General features: G+C 37.5%; 1 protein-coding gene across 1 annotated transcript in view; it reads right to left on the bottom strand.

The window, feature by feature from the left end:
• TMPRSS15 (transmembrane serine protease 15) overlaps positions 1 to 21265 on the bottom strand; it is an 839864-nt gene that overhangs the window by 95017 nt on the left and 723582 nt on the right. Inside the window, exon 27 of the mRNA XM_053705190.1 lies at positions 16020 to 16115. Within this exon, the coding sequence (XP_053561165.1) occupies positions 16020 to 16115 (96 nt within the window). The remainder of the gene's footprint in view (positions 1 to 16019; positions 16116 to 21265) is intronic.

The raw sequence follows: 21265 nt of genomic DNA, 5'->3' as shown, positions 1-21265 counted from the left end.
TGGAGAAAAACAAAAACAAAAACAAATTATGGTGCAGTATGTCAGTACTAGGCAATCAAAAACTAAACGTGAGATTTAAATGTGCTCACCTTGTTTAACCTCAAACATGTGAGGTATGTTGGAAGCATGGAGGGGATGTAATCCCTATCTGTGGTAAAGATGTTTCCAGCTGGTATGCAGAAACTTTTAGCAGGTGGAAATCTTGATATCCCTGGAGTAGAAATATGTTGGTATTTCAGACAAACTTCTTCTCTCTGGAGTTAGGTAGAGACACTTTAATTCCTTTTGCTGGATTTCTTTCCTTGTTGCTGTTTATTTCTTTTCCCCTTCTTTATACTTGAAAAGCTTCTCCTCTCTGGAGTATGGTATAAACTTTATGTATGCAAACCAATTAGTGCTCAGTTTACATACTATGAGATCAATTGTGGATATTAATTGCAGCACTCATGAGATGTGTATAAATGATGCTTGCAAGGACACAAAGTGAAATTTAAAATAAAACACTTTTATTTTCCAATGTCCAATAAAAAATGATAAACAGAAATCCTCTTTGATAATAGTCCAGATCAGGGACAGAAATAGGTGAGCAGATGAAATATAGTATATTTCTCTAAATCCAGTAGTGAGTTTTTTTTCTTATCAGGGCTGGTGCAAAAACAGCTAGCTGATAAAAATGAGTGATATTGTGGTATAGGATGCTGTAAATACAGCTGAAGGTAAATTCCTTGCGGTGGTTTTAAACTCTGAAAAGCTCCCAGAGTTCAGGTGGATAAGTGTCAGAACTTCTGTGTAGGTGTATATACCTTTAAGTATTACTTCCAATCAAACCACCTCACCTGTTTTAAAACCACACCTTTCACTAAGCACATTGCTTAGTATTTTGTTTGTTACCGACATAGGAACATTCTCCTCTAAGCTTCTGATTTCTCTTATTGGAAATCTCACTCAAGAACATTGCTTTTCAATTGCAACTACTGTCTAAACTTTTGTGTGAGCTATTTCTCTTTTCAGCACTGCCGTTCATTGGTCCTCACCGCAACAACTCTGGATTACTGACTGGATATATTTTCTGTTTCCAACAATAGCAGCAGTTGCCAAATCAAGTGAAGGATTTGCTCCAAGGTACATTTTTTACATTTGTGTCTTTTTCGAACTGTTACAATTTCAAAGCTTTCTTACCGCAGTAACTACGAGTCAGCTCCTCTGACGTCAGACACCATACCACAGTTTAGCTAATCGGAGCATCAGATCTCTCCGCCGAGTCCGCTCCTCTCTGCCACTCAGCTCCGTGTTACACGGTATGGACTTTCCACTAAACAACAAGGTATGCACTCACTCTGTGATAAAGTACGGATTCTCTCCCTAAGTATTATCCTGATTTAATAAGCATATGAACTTTATGATACGGTCTATCTAAACTGCTGCAATACAAATAGTATACATTTATCCTGACTTACCTGGTCACTCATTAAGTCCATAGAAACTTTTGGGCTCTTTATAAATCACACTGAAACTTAATGTTCATACTTCCTCTTAGTGTGAATTACGATTTTGGTGTAACAAATCATATATTTTGAGACCAGTTTGTTTTTGCGCTCCTTATTTATATCACGATACTGAAACATTGTCACCCATACTCTCAGAGTTTCAGTACTCGTTACATAATACTAAGCCTGAAAACGAAAGGGTAAGGTTAAGATGGAACAACCCGAACTGCCGCAGGTTGTATATAACCTCTCCCAAAAAGTAGATCAGATGGGACAAGCCATTCATGACTTGCAATTAGAAAATCAGGTGCTTAGGGAACTACTTAAAGAATCTCGAGAGCAACATGCTGCCGCTCCTGAACCTCAAGTATGTGTGCCTGAAATTTTTACTGGTGAAAGAAAATTATACAGGCAATTTAAGAATGCTTGTCAGTTATTGTACAATATGAAACCACTCACCCATTTAACAGGTTCCAACACACCTTTTGTTTGGACTCATAATTTAACTCACGTTTTCAACTATTTGAAGAAATGTTTCACAACTGCACCTATACTAGCATTTCCTGACGCCAACCTACCATATATCTTGGAGGTGGATTCATCTGATCATGCTATTGGAGCAGTATTATCTCAACAGGATTCCACATCAAAAACCTCTCATCCGATTTCGTTTTTTTCTAAAAGTATGACATCAGCTGAAAGGAATTATGCAATAGGTGACAAATAACTTTTGGCAATCCGACGTTCACTAGAATTCTGGAGACATCTTCTAGAAGGGGCAACACACCCAATAACAATTTACACGGATCACAAGAATCTCCAGTTTCTTCAAAGAAACAAAACCTTGTCGGCCAGACAGGTCCGATGGAGCCTATACTTTTCGAGGTTTGACTTCCAAATCATATATCGTCCAGCCTGCAGAAATACCAAAGCAGATGCACTCTCAAGACAACATAACCCACCTATGGTCCCAAACAACCCAACTTCAATCATTCCTCCTGAAAAATTTATCGGACTGACCACCGACTTCCTAACAGAAATAAGGAAAGCAACCAAAGACTCATCTGAGGTTCTAAATAAGACTCTACTCAATAACAATGGAATATTTTACTACAAACAAAGAATGTTCATACCTCCTAAATTCAGACAAAACTTACTTGAAGACCATCATGATTCTCCCATGGCAGGACATCCCGGAGTCAAACGAACTCATGATCTTCTTTCCAGAACATACTGGTGGCCAAAGATGTTTCACACTGTAAAGGAGTATGTTAAGACTTGTGCTACGTGCCAGACTTCCAAAACAGAAAAGAAACATCCTTACGGACTATTAATGCCATTACCAGTATCAGATAGACCTTGGCAACAGATAAGCTTAGACTTCAAAGTTGAACTTCAGCTATCAAATAACCAAAACACAATTCTAGTCGTCGCTGATACATTCACAAAAATGGCTCACTTTCTACCATTTCACAAAATACCAACCTCATCTGAAACAGCTACTCTCTTCCTCCAGCATGTCGTTAAACTCTATGGGTTGCCCTCTGTTATTATATCAGATAGGGGGACTCAGTTCACTTCCCGGTTTTGGAAGAACTTATGTCAATCACTAAACATTAACCATCATTATACCACAGCTTTCCATCCACAGGCCAATGGGCAGGTTGAGAGAGTAAATCAATGGTTGGATGAATACATAAGATATTTCTGTTCATACCAACAAAACAACTGGATGCAATTTTTACCAATGGCAGAATTTGCCTATAACAACTTAACCAACTCCTCAATTAATTTGACTCCATTCTTTACAAACTATGGGTACCATCCAACCTTAACTAGTGTATCCTCATCACCTTCTACATCACCTTTAGTTGATGAATTAAATAACCAGCTACTTGACAACTTTAAATTCATCAAAGAGAATATCATCAAAGCTCAAGCTAACCAGAAACGATTTTTTGATTTACGGAGAAGAAAACCACCTTCATATCAAGTGGGAGATCAAGTTTGGTTATCCACCAGAAATCTCAAGCTACAAGTCCCCAGTAAAAAATTGGCTAAAAAATTCTGTGGCCCGTTCACAATCTCTAAAGTGATAAATGAAAATGCAGTTACATTAGATCTACCTACCGCTTTCAGAATCCACCCAACTTTCCACATCTCCTTGGTAAAACCATACCTGGGTACCAGAACATTACCTCCTACTCTTCCATATTCGTTTCTCCAACAGGATACAAATGAATATGAAGTTGAAACCATTCTCGATTCTAGATACTACAAAGGCTCCCTAGAATATCTTGTCAGATGGAAGGATTTCTCTTCAGAAGATGACAGCTGGGAACCATCTGGTAACATTAACGCACCTCGTTTGGTTTCACAGTTTCACCGTCGCTTCCCTGAACGTCCCAGACCTCAAGCTGAGGGTCAGCTTGTTTGAGGAGGGGGTCATGTCAGAACTTCTGTGTAGGTGTATATACCTTTAAGTATTACTTCCAATCAAACCACCTCACCTGTTTTAAAACCACACCTTTCACTAAGCACATTGCTTAGTATTTTGTTTGTTACCGACATAGGAACATTCTCCTCTAAGCTTCTGATTTCTCTTATTGGAAATCTCACTCAAGAACATTGCTTTTCAATTGCAACTACTGTCTAAACTTTTGTGTGAGCTATTTCTCTTTTCAGCACTGCCGTTCATTGGTCCTCACCGCAACAACTCTGGATTACTGACTGGATATATTTTCTGTTTCCAACAATAGCAGCAGTTGCCAAATCAAGTGAAAGATTTGCTCCAAGGTACATTTTTTACATTTGTGTCTTTTTCGAACTGTTACAATTTCAAAGCTTTCTTACCGCAGTAACTACGAGTCAGCTCCTCTGACGTCAGACGCCATACCACAGTTTAGCTAATCGGAGCATCAGATCTCTCCGCCGAGTCCGCTCCTCTCTGCCACTCAGCTCCGTGTTACACGGTATGGACTTTCCACTAAACAACAAGGTATGCACTCACTCTGTGATAAAGTACGGATTCTCTCCCTAAGTATTATCCTGATTTAATAAGCATATGAACTTTATGATACGGTCTATCTAAACTGCGGCAATACAAATAGTATACATTTATCCTGACTTACCTGGTCACTCATTAAGTCCATAGAAACTTTTGGGCTCTTTATAAATCACACTGAAACTTAATGTTCATACTTCCTCTTAGTGTGAATTACGATTTTGGTGTAACAAATCATATATTTTGAGACCAGTTTGTTTTTGCGCTCCTTATTTATATCACGATACTGAAACATTGTCACCCATACTCTCAGAGTTTCAGTACTCGTTACAATAAGTTGGTGTTTTTGATGGAAAACCGTGATAAATAGTTACATGAACTGCTGTAAATACAGCTAGATGATGATTCCTTGTGGTTTTTTGAGCTCACAATATCCGGATGGATGTGGATTCTTAAGCCTGTCAGTGACAGGGTCCGTTGCTGAAGTGTTTGAAGCTTGGTCTCCCTGGACAGGAAGTGACGTCAGAAGTGGGCGTGCCCTTACGCGTTTCATGAATTACATTCACTTCATCAGAGGGTATCCCACGCCCACTTCTGATGTCACTTCCTGTCCAGGGAGACCAAGCTTCAAACACTTCAGCAACGGACCCTGTCACTATTGTGAGCTATCTAGAGCTCAAAAAACCACAAGGAATCATCATCTAGCTGTATTTACAGCAGTTCATGTAACTATTTATCACGGTTTTCCATCAAAAACACCAACTTATCCACCTGAACTCTGTGAGCTTTTCAGAGCTCAAAACCACCGCAAGGAATTTACCTTCAGCTGTACTTAGAGCATCCTATACCACAATATCACTCATTTTTATCAGCTAGCTGTTTTTGCATTAGCCCTGATAAGAAAAAAACTCACTACTGGATTTAGAGAAATATACTATATTTCATCTGCTCACCTATTTCTGCCCCTGATCTGGACTATTATCAAAGAGGATTTCTGTTTATCATTTTTTATTGGACATTGGAAAATAAAAGTGTTTTATTTTAAATTTCACTTTGTGTCCTTGCAAGCATCATTTATACACATCTCATGAGTGCTGCAATTAATATCCACAATTGATCTCATAGTATGTAAACTGAGCACTAATTGGTTTGCATACATAAAGTTTATACCATACTCCAGAGAGGAGAAGCCTTTAAAGTATAAAGAAGGGGAAAAGAAATAAACAGCAACAAGGAAAGAAATCCAGCAAAAAGAATTAAAGTGTCTCTACCTAACTCCAGAGAGAAGAAGTTTGTCTGAAATACCAACATATTTCTACTCCAGGGATATCAAGATTTCCACCTGCTAAAAGTTTCTGCATACCAGCTGGAAACATCTTTACCACAGATAGGGATTACATCCCCTCCATGATTCCAACATACCTCACATGTTTGAGGTTAAACAAGGTGAGCACATTTAAATCTCACGTTTAGTTTTTGATTGCCTAGTACTGACATACTTAGGCTGACCATATTTCCGTGAGACAAAAACGGGACATTGAGCGGTCAAAAACGGGACGGGGTTAATATTCTTTATTTATATGAAAAAAAGTAAGATTTTAACAAAAGTTAACTTTTATGACATGAATTTAAACTATTGAGCCAACAATTATCCTTCAGTGACAAAAGAACTCATACAAAATTTTTTAGGTAGATGTAGAGCTAGAGGGGGACTGTATTTCATCATGATTGTACCATGAATATTTATCTGATGAAACAAATTTACACAGCAAAATTCGGTCTTTCAACACCATATAATAAAACTTCTCACACTCCATGGGCTAATGTATCATGTATATGAAATTATTTTTACTTTAAATTTGATGCACACAGAAAATTGGCAAATCTATATAAAAATAAAGCACAAATGTTTTGACTTATAAAGACACCCTATAAAATGCTTTTCATTATAACTGTTGTTAAGGGAAATAAAATTACTTATCCAATAACCATTCTAAAGATGAAGGTTCCCTCCATTAGATTACATCCATCATGCCCCCCCACACAATATTCATTAATATTAATATATATTATGGAACTTGTATCAGACTCATTGTCACTTTTAAACAGATGGATACCCAAGCCAAATATGTTGTTTAAACAAAGAAAATCAAAAAGAACATGCTTATATAATAAGAAGAAATGATTCTGAAGCTTTAATTTAATTTATCATACAAACATGCTTTAAAAAAGTGAGATTATCCTATGTTGTCAAGGCAAATTCCCCCATATTAACTGATTTTAAAGGGTAAAAGCCTCTGAACTTGCGTTTGGTTTGAATATCTGGATAGTAGTTGTAGATTTTTTTAGCTGAGTTGCCCAAAATCATTGTTACACATGTAAATGGTGGAAGAACTGATAAAAATGTGGAACTACATAGTTACTTGATAATAATCGTTATTTTATAACGTCTGTACTACAACCAGCACTGCAGCAGCATTATAATAATAAGCATATGATATAATAAATGAAAATTAATTTAATTTAATTGATTGCCAGGCACAGACACTGGTCTTATCTTGTGCACAATTCTTGCAGAAGCTGAAGTTCAGAACATAGACTGTAGACAGTTGAATCAATCTACTTCCAGACCAGACCATAACACTAGTTTGTATGTTCACTTCACACGTCTGTGACACAAACAAGAAGAAGATGGCAACAAGAATTATCTCTCTGGTGTCTGGTGATGGTCAGATCAGCCTATAATTTGGATGATGGTGAGGCAGCGGCTAAAGGCAGATGATTGATCATCACATCAGATCCAGATGATGACTGACTAAATTTCAGATATTTTTAGTCTGACTCCTGCCGACCCCTGTGCTGAGCCTGTCCTGAGTGTAAGTTACTAGTAAAGTATTGGCACTACTGCAGCTGAGCTAGCTAGTAATCTAACTTCCCTCATGCTGACCAGTGACCAGTCTCCCTCCTAGGCTCAGTCTGACAGCTCACGACTGAGTACTGACCTGCTGTCACTGACTCTTTATAGGCACCTATCAATGACACGCCCCTACACACCCCTAATTTTGAAGAGCGCGGGCGGCATAGACTGCTAAGACTGCATGCTGTGGATTATGTGGGCACGGCCACCCAACCCCAACCCGGCTGCAGTTAAAAAAAAAAAATAGTTTTTTATAAAACTGCTCTCCCCGTTGGCGGGGAGTTTAAAAAAATTTAAGTGGTGTGTGTGCAATAAAAAATTACACTTGCGCTGCCCGCACGGTCTGATAACCCTCAAAACGGGACAAAATGACTATTAATAAAGAAACAACGGGACAGGGAAAAAAACATAAAATAACGGTACTGTCCCTTTCAAAACGGGACGTATGGTCAGCCTAGACATACTGCACCATAATTTGGTTTTGTTTTTGTTTTTCTCCATTCTATGTGCGGTGAACTCTGAAACTCAACTCCATACCTTTTTCCTTCACATTCCATTTGATGATAGTGGAATATTCAGAAACTAGCTGCCAATGAAATATATCAGGAGGAACTAATTAGAGCAAAATAACCATTTGCAACGTACACAGCGCAGATCAAGAAACACCCAAGCAACACAATATATATATATATATATATATATATATATATATATATATATAGCAGCAGCCGTTTTCAAGTATGCTCTGTGAATTTCTGATGATCATGTACAACATGGATTTTTAACAAACAATAAATCAAGTTTTGGAATTGGAGAAGCCGCCTGCATTTGTTTTTTCTTCCTATATATATATATATATATATATATATATATATATATATATATATATATATATATATATATATATATATGTGTGTGTGTGTGTGTGTGTGTGTGTGTATTTTGTACAGTATCTATAATAATAATAATTATTATTTTTTAATGTTTAATATTTCAATAATGTGCAGTGAGGTAAGCAATTCTTCATGTGCGCTAAAACCTAACGTGCAAGCAAAGCTTTAATGTATGTATCACTGCAACCTTTGAAGATAACAATTTCAAGCTGTCATTTTTATACATCATGTCTAATGAATCAGCATTTTCCCAGTGGTTGTGTTTTAAATTGGAGTCCTGATTGCAAAGCAGGTCAGTAATTACTAGCATTTTATTACCATGGATGTAATAAACAGTTCAAGTTTATTGGGTTATTAAAATGATTTCCTCATACACATTTTGATTTAAAAATATAGCGTAATAAAGTAGATTGCTAAGGGTTGATGATATTGTTACTGGCTCCTTTTTCTTATTGAGTAGAGATTTTGTTGTCATAATCAGTGAAAACAAATTGAAGAAAATGTATACAGACATGGTGCAATGCAGACACCTCCTGCTTACCTATTCTGTAATTTGCATCACAGGATGTGCACATAGCAAAAGCCTAGCAGGAGTTTAGATCAGTTTGGCAGTTTTTTGATTACTCATTTTTGATACATACTGAGTAAAATGTACTTCATCATTTGCAATAGAATTCCTAAGATTTTTTTCTTTCACAGCAACAATGTCTAGCTGATAAGCTTACAATAAATACAATTTAAAGGAACACGCCTATAGCATATTTTGAGATTATAGTAAACCTATAAAAATATATTCAATGCAGAAAAAGGGGGATATTGTACATTTGTATATGCTCTAGCTGCAATTATATATTTAAGGCTATGTTAATGATTGTTATTCATAGTCGGCCATATTATGAGTTTTGCGTTAGAGGCTGTGCGGTGCTAACGAGCAGTTTTTTCTCACCACTCACCTGCAGCGCTGGTATTACGGGTTTTTACACACCCGGCGTTAAAAGGCAAGAAGTGAGCGTTAAGCAAAATTGTGCTCCTTACTGCACTTCAATACCAGCGCTGCTTAAGTGAGCTGGTTGTACGTGCTTGTACACGATTTCCCCATAGGAATCAATGTGGAGAGCCGGCTGAGAAAAAGTCTAACACCTGCCAAAAAGCAGCGTAAAACTCAGTAACTCAGCCCCATTGATTCCTATGGGGAAACACATTTTATGTTTACACCTAACACCATAACATGAACCCCGAGTCTAAACACCCCTAATCTTACACTTATTAACCCCTAATCTGCCACCCTGACATCGCTAACACCCGCACTCCCGCCACACAAACATTAGTTAAATATTATTAACCCCTAATCTGCCGTCCCTAACATCAACGTCCCCTACCTACATTTATTAACCCCTAATCTGCTGCCCCCAATGTTGCCGCCACTATACTAAATGTATTAACCCCCTAAACCTAAGTCTAACCCTAACAACCCCTAACTTAAATATAATTTAAATAAATCTAAAGAAAATTACTATCATTAAATAAATTATTCCTGTATAAAACTAAATACTTACCTGTAAAATAAACCCTAAGATAGCTACAATATAACTAATAGTTTCATTGTAGCTAGCTTAGATTTTATTTTTTATTTTACAGGCAAGTTTGTATTTATTTTAACTAGTTAAAATAGTTATTAAATAGTTATTAACTATTTAATAACTATCTAGCTAAAATAAATACAAAATTACCTGTAAAATAAAACCTAACCTAAGTTACACTAACACCTAACACTACACCACAATTAAATAAATTAACTAAATTAAAAACAATAAATTAAATTAAATTAGCTATATCACAAAGAAAAACAAACACTAAATCACAGAAAATAAAAAAACAAATAACAGATCTTTAAACTAATTACACCTAATCAAATAGCCCTATCAAAATAAAAAAGACCCCCCCCAAAATAATTAAAAACCCTAGCCTAAACTAAACTATCAATAGTCCTTAAAAGGGCCTTTTGCGGGGCATTGCCCCAAAGTAATCAGCTCTTTTACCTATAAAAATAAAAAATACAAACACCCCCAACAGTAAAACCCACCACCCACACAACAAACCCTCAAATAAAAACCTAACTAAAAAAAACCTAAGCTCCCCATTTCCCTGAAAAGGGCATTTGGATGGGCATTGCCCTTAAAAGGGCAGTTAGCTCTTTTGCGGCCCAAAGCCCTAACCTAAAAATGAACTTCAATCCTATTGGCTGATCCAATCAGCCAATGGGATTGAACTGGCATTCTATTGGCTGTTCCAATCAGCCAATAGAATGCAAGCTCAATCCTATTGGCTGATTGGATCAGCTAATAGGATTTTTTCTACCTTAATTCCGATTGGCTGATTCTATTAGCCAATCGGAATCTAAGGGACGCCATCTTGGATGACGCCACTTAAAGGAACAGTCATTAAGTAAGAAGACTCCGGATGAAGAGGATGCTCCACATCAAATGTCTTGAAGATGGAGCCGCTCCGTGTCGGATGGATGAAGATAGAAGATGCCATCTGGATGAAGACTTCTGCCCGTCTGGAGGACCACTTCACCCGGCTTTTATGAAGACTTCTCCAGGCTTCGTTGAGGACTTTGGCCCGGTTGGATGAAGACTTCTGCTGCTTCCTTGAGGATGGATGTCCGGTCTTCAGAACAGTAAGTCGATTAGATTAGGTGTAATTAGTTTAAAGATCTGTAATTTGTTTTTTATTTTCTCTAATTTAGTGGGGTTTTTTTGTGATTTAGCTTATTTAATTTATTTTTTTTAATTGTTTTTAATTTAGTTAATTTATTTAATTGTAGTGTAGTGTTAGGTGTTAGTGTAACTTAGGTTAGGTTTTATTTTACAGGTCAATTTGAATTTATTTTAGCTAGGTAGTTATTAAATAGTTAATAACTATTTAATAACTATTCTACCTAGTTAAAATAAATACAAACTTGCCTGCAAAATAAAAATAATCCCTAAGCTAGATAAAATGTAACTATTAGCTATTTTAGGGTATTTTAGGGTTTATTTTATAAGTAAGTATTTAGTTTTAAATAGGAATAATTTAGTTAATGATAGTAATTTTCTTTAGATTTATTTAAATTATATTTAAGTTAGGGGGTGTTAGGGTTAGGGTAAGACTTAGGTTTAGGGGTTAATAAATTTAGAATAGTGGCGGTGGCGGCGTTGGGGGCAGCAGATTAGGCGTTAATAAAAATAATGTAGGTGTCTGCGATGTTGGGGGCAGCAGATTAGGAGTTAGTAAGTATAATGTTGGTGGCGGCGATGCCCGGAGTGTCAGATTAGGGGTTAATAAGTATAATGTAGGTGGCGGCGATGTTAATAATATTTAACTAGAGTTTGCGAGGATGGAGTGAGGCTGTTTAGAGGTCAATAATAGTGGTGGCGATGTCCGGAGCGGCAGATTAGGGGTTAAAATGTTTATTTTAGTGTTTGCGATGCGGGAGGGCCTCAGTTTAGGGGTTAATAGGCAGTTTATGGGTGTTAGTGCACTTTTTAGCACTTTAGTTATGAGTTTTATGCTACATTGTACCATAAAACTCTTAACTACTGACTTTAAAATGCGTTACGGATCTTGGAGGTAGAGGGTGTACCGCTCACTTTTTGGCCTCCCAGGACAGACTCGTAATACCAGCACTATGGAAGTCCCATAGAAAAAAGGGTTTATGAAGTTTACGTAAGTCGTTTTGCGGTAAGGCCAAATAAGTGTGCGGTGCCCCTAAACCTGAAAGACTCGTAATACCAGCGGTAGGGAAAAAGCAGCGTTAGGAACTGTTAACGCTGCTTTTTCAGCCTAACGCACAACTCGTAATCTAGTCAATAAAATGGTTAACCCTTTCCAATACAATAAACAATCGATAAGAAAAGAAAATATATACCACCAGAACCTAGGTGTGCAATAATAGGGGGAGCTTTGCCAACAATAATAATAAAATTATTAAAAGTCCCAATTATAGTTTAAATTATAACAGCTAATCCACTCCCTGGTAATTTCCCGACTTGACTACTGTAATAACCTACTAAGTGGCCTCCCTCTCTCCCGCCTCTCTTCCTTCAATCTATCCTAAATGCTTCTGCCAGGCTTATCCACCACTCCTGACGCTCTCTTTCTGCTGCACCTCTCTGTGAGTCCCTTCACTGACTCCCCATTCACAGCAGAGTAAAATGCAAAATTCTCACACTGACCTACCAAGCCCTCACCAATGCTGGCCCATCCTACCTGTCCTCACTCATCAACAAATGTACTCCAGCCCGCCCTCTAAGATCCAACAATGACCTGCTCTTTTCATCCTCTACCATCACCTCCTCCCATGCTCGACTACAGGACTTCTCTCATGCGACACTACCCTCTGGAACACACTTCCTCGAGCTGTCAGACTTTCCCCTAACCTGTCCTCCTTTAAACGTTCCCTAAAGACCTTTTTGTTCAGGGACACTTATCACCCGACTAAGTAACAAATAAATGTCCTCATCTATCTCCTCACTAATATCATTCTTACCTTTGCAGTCCCCACCTCCCGTTTCCCATCCTCCTATCCATCTAGATTGTAAGTTCCCACGGGAATAGGGCCCTCAATTCCCCCTGTATTTGTCTGTAAAATTTTGTCTTTTATTGTATTGTTTCTCCGTTGTACTTTTATCTTTGTATCCTTGGGCAGCACTGCAGAATTTGTTGGCGCTTTATAAATAAAGAATAATACTAATAATAGTCTTCAGCTGTGATCTTCTAAGTAGATATGATGCCCAGGCTACCCACCTTAATCATAAATCACTGAAATAACACAAGAAACATAGCCTTGCACAGTCTTAATATAATCTTCACAGTACTGAAAAGAGTAAAACTCACTTTAAAAGTGCACCTCTAAGTGCTATATGCGCAGGCTGGGACTTTTCAGCCGCCCAGCTGACTAGCCCACATGTGGTGCCCTTGTTTCTTGTGTCATTACAATAAACAATTGCACTAACTTTAATTGACACTTAGGTCTGTGTCATATTCCAGTTATAAATGTTAATAATTGATAGCAACATCAAAAAAACAAAACAAAACCAAACAAAGCAAAAACATAAAGATCTGTAGTTACCAGGGGTGGTGCTAGACCATCAAATTTCAGGGTGCTAAAAAGTTTATTTATTTGTATTCCCTTTATTCATCTTTCACCTATTTATTTGTTCTAGAGCACTGAATATGTAACAAAAAGACTTCAGTCAGCTAGATTATGAGTTTTGCGTTATGGCTCATAACGCTGCTTTTTCACTACAGCTGCTATTACGAGTCTTGTAGGTATAGGTGTACCACACACCTTTTTGGCCGTCACACGCGGTAACTACCGCACCTTTCAAAAAGACCTTTTTCAATGGGACTTCCATAGCGCTGGTATTACGGGTTTGCATGTTCGGCCAAAAAGTGAGCGGTACAGCCAATAACTACAAGATCTGTACCGCCACCTGAAAGTCAGTAGTTATGAGTTTTACACTACAAAGCTGTACCATAAAACTCATAACTAAAGTGTTAAAAAAGCCCTCTCGCATCGCAAACACTAAAATAAAATTATTAACCACTAATCTGCAGCTTTGATCATTGCCACCACTATAATAAACATATTAACCCCTAAACCGCCACACTCCCACAGCGCAAACACTAGTTAAATATTATTAAACCCAAATCTGCTGCCCCCTTCAATCCTATTGGCTGACCCAATCAGCCAATGGGATTGAGCTTGCATTCTATTGGCTGTTCCAATCAGCCAATAGAATGCAAGCTTAATCCTATTGGCTGATTGCATCAGCCAATAGGATTTTTTTACCCTTTAATTTCTATTGGCTAATAGAATTCTATCAGCCAATCGGAATTCAAAGGACGCCATCTTGGATGACGTCCCTTAAAGGGAACCTTCAGTGTACGGCTGGGACTATTTGAAGAGGATGCTCCGCGCCGGATGTCTTGAAGATGGAGCCGCTCCGCGTTGGAAGGATGAAGATAGAAGATGCCATCTGGATGAAGCCTGTCTGGAGGATGACTTCTTGCCGCTTGGATGAATACTTCTCTCGGCTGGATGAGGATGGATGTCTGGTCTTCCAAAACTGTAAGTGGATCTTCGGGGGTTTGTGTTAGTTTTTTTAAGGGTTTATTGGGTGGGTTTTATTAAAAAATATTAACTATTTACTAACTAGTCAACCTAGTTAAAATAAATACAAACTTTACCTGTGAAATAAAAATAAAACATAAGCTAGATACAATATAACTATTAGTGTAGTTATATTGTAGCTAGTTTAGGTTTTATTTTACAGGTAAGTATTTATTTAGTTTTAAATAGGGATAATTTAAGTATTAATTGTAATTTGTATTTGGAATTATTTTAATTAGGTTAAAGTTAGTGGGTGTTAGGGTTAGGGTTAGGGTTACGTTAGGGGTAGACATTTTTGGGGCAGCAGATTAGGGGTTAATAACAGTAATTTAGGTTGTGGTGATGTCAGGGACAGCAGATTAGGGGTTAATAAATGTATGGAGGTGGCGGCGACATTGGGGGCGGCAGATTAGGGGTTAATAAGTGTAGGTAGGTGGCGGCGACATTGGGGGCAGCAGATTAGGGGTTTATAAATTTATGTAGGTGGCGGTGACATTGGGGGCGGCAGATTAGGGGTTAATAAGTGTAATGTAGGTGGCGGTAATGTTAGGGGCAGCAGATTAGGGGTGTTTAGACTCGGGTTTATGTTAGGGTGTTAGGTTTAAACATACATTTTCTTTCCCCATAGACATCAATGGGGCTGCGTTACAGAGCTTTACGCTCCGCGATTGCAGGTGTTGATTGCATTGATGTCTATGGAGAAATTGTGCACAAGCAAGTAACAGCAGCTCAAAGCAGCTCTGGTATTTGTGTGCGGTATGGAGCTCAACGCAGCCATATTGCTGTTTTTTTACAAACCTGTAATAGCAGCTCTATTAAAGGTGAGCGGTGGAAATAACTTGCAAGTTATTAGCGAGCCAGCCATAACGCAAAACTCGTAATCTGGCTGAGTGTTAATTATTACAGCTGACAAGTTTCAATGTTAGGAACTCTACAATCTTGAATGATGGTGCTTAGCCTCTCCAAGTACTCCCTGGGATTACTAGTGATATATAATTTATGCTTAAATAGATGCATAAAAACAGAATTCAGCAATCAACCTTCTTCTATACTTTACTTCACCAATCTACATTTATACAAGAGTTTAAGCTCTCACTCTAGCTAACATGCTAGTTTTTTCAATCAAATTCAAATAAATCAATTCAAATCTTATAAAACGATGTTCCCTCTTACTACAACTAAAAAAAAAATAACTTTTCCACCATACCTATTAACTCTTAATTAATCCACAGAAAGTTCATTTTTTGCAAGGATAACAGAGTGTAAGTTTTAAATTTCTTAATAACAGACAGCTGAAACCAAGAATGTATCTGCTGTTCTGTAGACAATGAGATGTAGAAAGAGGACCAAATATGTTTGGAGAGTTTCTTTGCAGTTACCAGACCAAAGGGTAGAAAAAAATATTTACAACCATCCTGATATTTAATCATCATAAGTAATTATGGTACATTGAATATAATATACATCACATTGACAGAACAAATCATAGTTTTATATACCTATACACATGTGTAATCATTGACCAAAGATTTAATATGTTCAAACATTTAAACATGTTTACCTTGACTTTGTGTTCTCCCCCATCCAGCAATAGAGCAGTTAATTCCTGGTGAGAAAACTTGATCATTCTCTGGTAAGCATATAGGTTGTATGTAATCTGTTGAAAAACAGAAATCTATTTTTATATTTTTCTTATGTAAACATTTATTTATTTAAATTCCATTAGCATTTTAGTTTCAAGAAGCAGCCACATCATCAGTCTAATCATTATAAAATGTAAAATAAAAAGGACATTAAGGGCTAGATTACGATTGAAGCACAAAATTGTGCTTACGCGAGCGCAATAGTTGCGCTCCCCTCAATACAAGTACAGCACAATGCAAATGCAAGCCAAGCACTCACGAGAGCACACATAAATAGACTTCAATGGAGCCTCGTTTTCATGCCGGCAGCCATGGCAAACAACCTAGCGCAGCACAGGGGCATTTCGCACAGCATTGGGCAGCAATAAATAAATATATTTGTATATGCTTATATACATATATATATATATATATATATATTTATGTGTTTATATGTGTATATACACATATTAACACATAAATATTGTTTAAAAGCATATACATATACATTTATAGATAAAACACAGTCACCCATTGACCTCTATGTAAAGGCACTGTATATATATATATATATATATATATATCACCCAGATCAGATCAGATTAGATTGGAATGATTGCAATCTGCCACACTTTAGGTAGCGGAGTTATAAGTTACAGCATTAGAGGCCCATTTATCAAGCTCCGAATGGAGCTTGAGGGCCCGTGTTTCTGGCGAGTCTTCAGAAGCACAAGCCAGAAACACAAGTTATGGGGCAGCGGTCTAAAGACTGCTGCTTCATAACCCTGTCCGTCTGCTCTGATGAGGCGGACAAAAAATCGCCACAATTCAACCCGATCGAGTACGATCGGGTTGATTGACACCTCCCTGCCCATTGGCCGTGAGTCTGCAGGGGGCAGCGTTGCATCAGCAGCTCTTGTGAGCTGCCGGTGCAATGCTGAATACGAAGAGCGTATTGCTCTCCGCATTCAGCGATGTCTGTCGGACCTGATCCGCACTGTCGGATCAGGTCCGACAGACATTTGATAATTCGGCCTCATTGTCTTAAGACTGCAGCTACCTTACTATTGTTGCAGGCTTGCTTGCGTAAGCCTGAAATGCTGGGGTTCTGAAGCTGCTCTAGTGGCTTAATAAATAGAACCCAATGTGTTTTTGCCACAACAAATACATTGGGTTCAATGTATTAAGCAGCAAATGATTTTGAGCCCTTGTTGGGTAGGCATGCACATGCAAGCCTTCTTTCTGCAATTTAAGAAGGATTGGTCCCCAAACCACTGCTTCTAACCCTCTTCACCACCTCTGAGTTGGAAGATATAAATCAAACAGAAAACATTTATTTGGGGGGATTGAAAGTGCTGCATTACACATTCAAGTGTGGGTGCATAATGATATATTTGGGCATTGGATGTACAATGTTTGCTGTGAAGCCGGGAAACAGATTCCTAAGCCAGGAACCTTGTCCACACCCAGCTTAGAACATGGGTCCTTTGTTTAAAATTTATTGCATAAGTATATTGGAAAAGATGAGAACAATTTGATTAATTGAGGACAATATATATATATAATTACTAGACTTTCCTGGGTCTAGGTTCCATCAGTAAATTATCCAATAAAAAAAATGAATTTTTGCATAGAAACATGGTTTTATTTAATTAATATAACACATTTTAGTTTGAAATAACATTTCTTATTACATGCTATCATTTGGAAGTTTTGAGCACATTTTGGTATATATCAAAGACTAAAACCTGGGGATGTAGAAGAATAGTATCCACAGCACCAATTTAGGGAAAAGAAAAAACCTTTATTTTCACATTACATGCGACGTTTCGGCCTTTATGGCCTTAATCATGCATGATTAAGGCCATAAAGGCCGAAACGTTGCATGTAATGTGAAAATAAAGGTTTTTTCTTTTACCTAAATTGGTGCTGTGGATATTATTCTTCTACATTGCTGTGAGGGTGGCAGTAAACCTTTCTCCACGGGCATCAAACAGAACTGACATTTGCTAAAAGGTACTAACAGGTGCTGTACTCATTCGCTAATTCTTGTAAAACCTGGGTATGGGGATGTGACAAGATGTAGACAGAATCAGAGTGTTCAATGGACAGGCATGGGAATTAGGCATGGATATTGAGCTAGTTTACGAGTGGAGCACTATTTTGTGCTACCACTTGTGCTTTAACTTCGCTAGAAGTAAACTTTTTGCACGCATCTTGCATTACACTTTTTGCACGCATCTTGCATTACACTTTTTGCACGCATCTTGCATTAGCGTGAGAACAAAAACCTGGAGCTTGTAAAGAATTTAACTTCAAATATTCCAATTGTGTTAATGTATTCTCCCATAGACTTTAATGAGGCACACACATTGGAGAAAAAAAAACTAACACCCTGTAATGGAGTAGAACTTGTCAGGGAATACTAAGCACAAATAGGATAATGAAAAAACAAGTTTTCAATTTTAAATAAGAGTCTTTACTTTCAGTTAGCAGTTCAAGGGTTTGCAGAAAAGCAAACAAACAAAACAGTACATATACAGAGTCATATGCTTTAGAACAAACAAAAACAGTACATATACAGAGTCATATGCTTTAGAACAAACAAAAACACAACTTCTATAATCCTACAAGTTTCTTTACTGAAGCATTAGACATTTAAACGCAGGTTACCCAAGACAACTTTCCCACTGTCTTGCTATATCCCTTTATATAGTCCTCTAACTGTTCTCAGCTGTTATTAATTGGCTTCTTGTTGCTTGCCTGTTACTAATAGGAATGTTTTCAGCAGTGAGCTGACAAGCCTTACCAGAGACGGATCCAGAGCCCAACATTAAGAGGCGCAATGTGGAGGATTATCTTATTGCAACGTGGACCTGCCCCAATTATGGTCCATCTAACCATGACCACACACATACATGTAAACACACATTCACACACACTGCATATCATCATACATATATACATACTCACATTCACACACACTGCATAGCATACATATATACATACTCACATTCACACACACTGCATAGCATACACATATACATACTCACATTCACACACACTGCATATCATCATACACATATACATACTCACATTCACACACACTGCATATCATCATACACATATACATACTCACATTCACACACACTGCATAGCATACACATATACATACTCACATTCACACACACTACACAGCATATACATATACATACTCACATTCACACACACTGCATAGCATACATATATACATACGCACATTCACACACACTACACAGCATACACATATACATACTCACATTCACACACACTACACAGCATACACATATACATACTCACATTCACACACACTGCATAGCATACACATATACATACTCACATTCACACACACTACACAGCATACACATATACATACTCACATTCACACACACTACACAGCATACACATATACATACTCACATTCACACACACTGTATAGCATACACATATACATACTCACATTCACACACACTGCATAGCATACATATATATATACGCCATTCACACACACTACACAGCATACACATATACATACTCACATTCACACACACTGCATAGCATACACATATACATACTCACATTCACACACACTACACAGCATACACATATACATACTCACATTCACACACACTGCATAGCATACACATATACATACTCACATTCACACACACTGCATAGCATACACATATACATACTCACATTCACACACACTGCATAGCATACGCATATACATACTCACATTCACACACACTGCATAGCATACACATATACATACGCACATTCACATACACTACACAGCATACACATATACATACTCACATTCACACACACTGCATAGCATACACATATACATTCGCACATTCACACACACTATTTAGCATACACATATACATACTCACATTCACACACACTGCATAGCATACACATATACATACTCACATTCACACACACTACACAGCATACACATATACATACTCACATTCACACACACTGCATAGCATACACATATACATACTCACATTCACACACACTACACAGCATACACATATACATACTCACATTCACACACACTGCATAGCATACACATATACATACTCACATTCACACACACTGCATAGCATACACATATGCATACACACATTCACATGCACTACACAGCATACACATATACAAACACACATACACACATTCACACACACACTACACAGCATACACATATAGAAAAATGCATACACACATTCACACATGCTACACAGCATACACATATACATGTACACACACACATATTTACACACACTACACAGCATATACATACACACATTCACACACACACACACACACACAACACAGCTTACACATATACAAACACACATACACACATTCACATGCACTACACAGCATACACATATACAAACACGCATACACACATTTACACACACACTACACAGCATACACATATACAAACACGCATACACACATTCACACACACATACTACACAGCATACACATATACATGTACACACACATATTCACACACACTACACAGCATATACATACACACATTCACACACACTACACAGCATATAGATACACACATTCACACACACACACACACACACACACACAATACACATATACAAACACACATTCACATGTACTACACAGCCTACATAAAAACACATGTACACACACACATTCACACACACTGCATAGAATACACATATACATACACACATTCACAAAAACTACACAGCATAGACATATACAAACACACATACACACATACACACATTGACACACACTACACAGCATACACATATATTTGTAAACACACTGCACAACATATACACATACATGTACACACACAAAACACAGCATACACATATTTAAACACACAACTTCACACACTACACAGAATACACATATTCATTCACACATCCTTTTCACAGAAACAAAAAACAGAAATATAGTATTAAATGCCCCCACTAAGAAAATAATGGTGCGTGTGCACTTTTATATTATTATATTAGTATCCTGTCACTCGCCAACCTCAACATTTACCAAAAGCTCAGCCAGTGTTGCTAGAGCACTAGCCGAAACAGTTCTTAAAGGGACATTAAACCCAACATTTTTATTTCATAAATTC

Source organism: Bombina bombina, chromosome 3 (genome assembly GCF_027579735.1).
Source record: "Bombina bombina isolate aBomBom1 chromosome 3, aBomBom1.pri, whole genome shotgun sequence".
In the NCBI taxonomy this organism is placed as follows: Eukaryota; Metazoa; Chordata; class Amphibia; order Anura; family Bombinatoridae; genus Bombina; species Bombina bombina.
The sequence above is the reverse complement of the archived record's forward strand: the minus strand, read 5'-3'. Positions and strand labels throughout refer to the sequence as shown.